The sequence below is a fragment of the Mandrillus leucophaeus genome, unplaced genomic scaffold (assembly GCF_000951045.1).
Source record: "Mandrillus leucophaeus isolate KB7577 unplaced genomic scaffold, Mleu.le_1.0 Scaffold415, whole genome shotgun sequence".
NCBI lineage: Eukaryota > Metazoa > Chordata > Mammalia > Primates > Cercopithecidae > Mandrillus > Mandrillus leucophaeus.
The window spans coordinates 1,864,622-1,870,621 of NW_012104421.1; the positions used below are offsets into that span (position 1 = coordinate 1,864,622).

Sequence of the window (6,000 nt, forward strand, 5' to 3'; positions counted from 1 at the left end):
ATTAAAAAAAATCACGGGCCAGGCACAGTGGCTCACGCCTCTAATCCCAGCACTTTGGGAGGCCAAGGCGGGTGGATCACCAGGTCAGGAGATCAAGACCATCCTAGCTAACACGGTGAAACCCCATCTCTACTAAAAATACAAAAAGTTAGGTCGGGTGCAGTGGCTCACGCCTGTAATCCGAGCACTTTGGAAGGCTGAGGTGGGTGGATCATGAGGTCAGGAGATCAAGACCATCCTGGGTAACATGGTGAAAGCCTGTCTCTACTAACAATACAAAAAATTAGCTGGGCGTGGTGGCGGGCACCTGTAGTCCCAGTTACTTGGGAGGCTGAGGCAGGAGAATGGCGTGAACCCAGGATACGAAACTTGCAGTGAGCCGAGATCGCGCCACTGCACTCCAGTGTAGGTGACACAGCAAGACTCTGTCTCAAAAAATAGGAAAAAAAAAAAAATTAGCTGGGTGTGGTGGCATACACCTGTAGTCCCAGCTACTCGGGAGGCTGAGGCAGGAGAATCACTTGAACCTGGGAGGTGGAGGTTGAAGTGAGCTGAGATTACGCTGCTGTACTCCAGCCTGGGTGACAGAGTGAGACTCTATCTCAAAAAAAAAAAAAAAAAAAAAGAAAGAAAAAAAAAATCACACAAAAAACTAAGTTGAGTGAGGTCATTAGAGTTCATTCTCTAATGCTTTCATTTTAAAAATGAAAGCAAGTTATAAGAGGTTACCGTCCCTTTTTGTATAAGATTTATAGTTGAATGTATAAAATTCTGTGGAAAAAATCTTGAGGGATTTATATCAAAATCTGGTTATCTCTGGGGTAGAAATTTGGGTGAGTTTTTTTTTTTTCCGTAATTTATCTGTATAAGTATACTCCAAGCAAATATTTCTTGTGTAATAAGAGAAAAAGAGAAGCTAATTTTTTTCAAACAAACTCAAATCTTATAACAGAATTCTCTTACTCTTTAGGTATATGGAGCTGCCATTCAGTTTTATGAACCTTACTCTCGGGAACTTCTATCAGAGAAACAGCTTATGCAACTGGGCCTATTGACGCCTGTGGAGAGAAAAATGGTCTCCAAATCCATCAATACAAACAAATGCATTTGTTTACTCTCACACTGGCCTTTTTTTGACGCTTTTAGGAAATTTCTTATGTTTATCTACAAACTTTCTGTGTCTGGACCACATCCTCTTCCCATTGAAAAGTATGTATATGATTAGAAAGATGGCTGGTGGAAAACTGGGTATATAAGTATATATGTTTGATTGTTTGTGTAACTTTTAGCAGCAAAGTTGGAAGGGAGGGAAGGCTACGTTTACCCCCCCTTTTTTTTTTTGAGACATCACCCAGGCTGGAGTGCAGTGGCGCCATCTCGGCTCACTGCAACCTCCACCTCCTGGATTCAAGCAATTCTCTGTGTCAGCCTCCCGAGTAACTGGGATTACAGACACCCGCCACCATGCCTGGCTAATTTTTGTAGAGACGGGGTTTCACCATCTTGGCCAGGCTGGTCTTGAACTCCTGACCTCATGATCCACCTGCGTCAGCCTCCCAAAGTGCTGGGATTACAGGCATTAGCCACCAACTTTTTACTTACTCCCTTCTTCACCTCAATCATTGACTGTGAGCTTAAAATTGGATAGTAGTGGCAAGGATGGCCAAATAATAATCTTTTGAGAATTCACCTGAAGAAGTAACTTACATAAATTATATTGTGAGTGTTCTTCTTCCTATTTATTCTCTAATAATTGAGAGACAAATAGTTACTGCTGCACACCCACCCACCCACCCACCCATACAAGTGGCCATTCCAAAATCTAACCATAATACCTCTCTAAAGTGATGTCGAAATTAGTAAGAATAAGTTAATTGATGTTAAAAGTGAAGTTTTTGTTTTAGCATTGGCAGAAATTCTTTGAGCTTTCTCTTTAGTTTGTAATTCTTTTTGTCATGCAATCTTTCCTAAGCAAGAAAAATGTATGTTGAGCTACTCTTTTTTAAATGATCTTTTCTGATTTCTAGTGGCACACTGACTTCTGTTTATGATAGTTTATAATTTATGTATCCTGCCGACAAACCAAAAAGTGTCAAGAGCTTTCTGTAATGTATTAAAGTATGTGTAAACGTAGATGTTTCTTACAATTTCAGAACTTTTACATTATAGCAGAAAGAATATCAGTGAAACATACTAGTTTAGTGGATAAGGTAGGGGTAATTATGCACAGGTTTAAAAATAATGCTGTCCAAAAATCACCTTTTAAAAGAGTAAAGTACTGTGCATAAACTCATCATAATTTGATATTGAAATACGGTTGCAACTTTCATTTTGCACTCTCGAAATGGCAATTTAATGATTTATAGTTCTGGGTTTAACATTCAGCTGTCAGATTAATTTGAAGTTTTTTGAAGTAAAATGTAATGTTAGTGACAAGTTAGCAACCTTTTGAAAAATTAAGATTCTATGAATAGCTTGTGAAAATAAAATCAATGTATATAATCAATATCTTTTTCAGTTGAAGTAATATGTTGCATTTTTGTGGCTCCTAAGAAGCTCTAAACTTTGGAGAAACTTAAGAAATAATTTTTATAGGTGCAGAAATAGAATGGGTAGGTGGTTCATCCAATGTTAGAGTAGTAAATCTGGGATTAAATTCAGTTTTAGTGTAAATTCATTATAGCACAGTTAGTTGCTCCCTGTACTGGCACGGATAACCAGGGCTATAAAAATTCACTCCTTTCATGAAAACTGTTTTTATGTTATTTTTATTCATCTGGTAATGATAGGGGATGGGAATAGAAGTCTGGAAATACATTGTGTATTTCAGAAGTTTGATGGGCATGGATAAATTCGTTTACACTAAACACATTTACTTACTTAGCCTACATTTTAGATAAATGGCCATGTCATATCTGGGATGATATATAGTGATATTTAAGATTTGTTAAAACCTGTGATGCATTTTAGAAAAGTAATTATGATATTTATTTCAAATTTTTTTTCTAGGCACATTTCACATTTTATGCAAAACATCCCTTTTCCTTCACCACAAAGACCGAGAATCCTTGTCCAGGTAACCAAAAGAGAGTATATTTGGGGAGAACTTTGCATATGCTCACCCCAGTCATTGCAGAGTGGATTCTATATACCTTTGGGTTTGAGGTGGAGCAATATGCATTCGTAAAGTCCTTGGATTTTCTGTGCTTTGTAGTTTTACTGAACATCCTTTCTTACTGGGTTTTGGATTTGAATGTACAGAATTGGAATAATTATGACCCTTGGTTCATAACATTTTCATTTTTGGCCCATGCATGGCCTTTGGGTAGCTAATTTTAATAATGTAAAACCCAGGATTATGTTTGAGCATGTTCTTAATATCAGATTCTCTAATAAATATTAAATATGAAATGAGCAATGGTTGGAGGGGGTTAACTTAAACAAGGTCTATAATAGTACTATGCTAAAGGACCAGTTTTTTATTTTCAGTAAGTAGCAGACGTAGGTAGGTATACAGCTTGTGACATACGCAACACGAACAGGTCTATACCCTCTGTATAATAATAGTTCCACTGATTACGTGCTTGGATATGGGAGAGAGGTCAGATTGTCATAAAAGTTGCTTAGTGGTTTGCTCTTCATTTGTATAGTATATCTTTCTGGACCATAACAATTAACATACTGGCATACTTAACATACTTTGAATAGCATTGATTTATAGAAGGAGGCCATTTAAAAGTTTTTCTAAGACATTCTTAACATTATGTATGGTAGGATTAAGTCAGATATTGTTGATATTGAATGTTATTTCAGTTCTGCAAGTATTAATGTGCGAAGCAACTGCCAAGTGCCTACAGTCTGTTGAGTAAATGAATTTGAAGCTTTTCTGAAGCAGTAATTCCCTAAATTTTAAATAATTGTACTTTAACCAATTAAGTGAATCAAAATTCAAATTAACCATTTATTAAAAAAGAACTAATGTAACACTTCTGAGTAAATACAGCTATCATTTTATATTTTAGTACGTTTCAAAAAGCGTGTTTGCATATTAAATTGTTGTTTTCAGTATTACCTTTGATCTAAATATATAGATTTCACAAGTAGTTTTGAAACTTGTATCTTGTTTTGGTTAATTTATGTTGCTTTTTTTTTTTTTTAAGCTGTCAGTCCATGATGCATTAATATTATCACAGCCAGTTTCTACACCTTTACCACTAAGGTAATTACTAGTATTTAGAATGATATATGTATTCACTTGGAGCAGAATGCTTTAAAATATTTTAGTGATTAGTATAATAAAGTTAATTGTTATTTTACAATTAACTCTATTAGTTAAAACTAGGCAAAAGCAGCCTTAATGTTTCTGGCTTTGATAGCTAGATGGATGGTGGGGCTGTTTTATAAATGTGAACAATTCAGAGAGTTGCAAGATTGGATGTAGAGGACACTTCCCTTTTCTTCTCATCTCCCCTTCCCATATCCAGTTCATAACTAAAGGTTTAAGGTGAGCTGATTTTTGCTTTCTAAATATCTCGAATCCATTTACTTCTTTTCATCTTCATCGTAGTAGACTTCCATGATGTCTTACCAGACTACCTCACTACTAGCCTCTTAACTGGTACCTTTTTACTCATCTTCCTTCAGTTCTTTATCCACCCTGTAGCCAGTGTGTCCTTTTGAAAATGCAAATATAATAGTATATTTCAATTTCAGCCTAATGTGTTGCTGTTTTCATCCTTTCCCTTACTATGCTTTAGTCACAATAGATTTATTTCAATTTCTTGGCTATGACAACAGCTTTTTCTTGCCCCGGAGCCCTTGCATATATTGTCTGTCACCCCTTCACTCCTATCCTTGTCTCCTTTCTTGTGAGTTCAACTCAAATGGCTATTCAGGAAAATCTTTCTTGATAAATGCCTTTTATTACCAGAGGATGAATTTAAATCTCCCAGTTATCTATCTTATTAAATTTGCTACTTTTCATTGATAAACAAGTAAAGACTTGAAATTAACACTAGACTCTCAATCTGTTAATACTTAAGAAATAATTTAATAAGCAAATCTTAACATGTCTTAGCAAAATAGTTCACAGTGATCTATTTTTCTCTTTTTTTTCCTAGTGGAGCCAACTTTAGCACCTTGCTAATGAATCTGGGTCCTGAGAATTGTGCAACACTGCTGCTCTTTGTTTTACTTGAGAGTAAAATTCTGCTGCATTCTCTTAGGCCAGCTGTCTTGACTGGGGTAGCTGAAGCTGTTGTAGCTGTAAGTATAGAATTTTCCTTTTAGTACAAAATTACTGACAGATAATTTTTACTCCAAAGGGAAATTTCCTTCAAAAACAGCAACTTTGAAAGCAACAACAAATTTTCAAAAAGTAACTTCGAAAAATTACCCGCCCGGTAAAAGTCGAATATAATCTGCTGGCAAAGAGAAGTAGGAAGTATAAAGAAAACAAAGGTGATATCTATTTTAGGAAAAATGTCAATTTCCAATTTTTCATATTTTAGAGTTCTTCCCAGAGTAAAAACTATATGATTGTATAATAAAACCTGAGAATGAAGCTGATTGTATTGAGAGGCTCTGGCCAATTTCAGCTGTTCTAAAATTATGCAAATGATTACATGGTTAATTTCTCCCTATTTCAACTTTTAATAATTGTGAATCAGGAATATATAGGAAATTCTAAGTGATTGTGAAATAGGATAATATACAGAGGCTAAGCTCTTGTGTAAAGCGTAAGTAAAATTAAATTGTTAAATTGTTATTAAAGTTGTTCCCTGCTTAAAACCCTTTGGCTTCCCATTGCACTTAGAATGAAGTCTGATTGATAGGCACAGTGGCTCACGCCTGTAATCCCAGCAATTTGGGAAGCCGAGGTAGGCGGATCACCTGAGATCAGGAGTTCGAGACGAGCCTGACCAATGTGGAGAAACCCCTCTCTACTGAAAATACAAAGTTAGCTGGGTATGGTGGCACACGCCTGTAATCCCAGCTACT

At 35.9% G+C, this 6,000-nt stretch overlaps 1 protein-coding gene across 1 annotated transcript in view; it reads left to right on the top strand.

Annotated features, from left to right (window-relative positions):
• Positions 1-6,000, top strand: part of DENND4C (DENN/MADD domain containing 4C) — a 110,132-nt gene that overhangs the window by 20,130 nt on the left and 84,002 nt on the right. The window contains exons 5-8 of the mRNA XM_011992669.1: positions 971-1,209; positions 3,010-3,076; positions 4,161-4,219; positions 5,121-5,265. Of these exons, the coding sequence (XP_011848059.1) occupies positions 971-1,209; positions 3,010-3,076; positions 4,161-4,219; positions 5,121-5,265 (510 nt within the window). The remainder of the gene's footprint in view (positions 1-970; positions 1,210-3,009; positions 3,077-4,160; positions 4,220-5,120; positions 5,266-6,000) is intronic.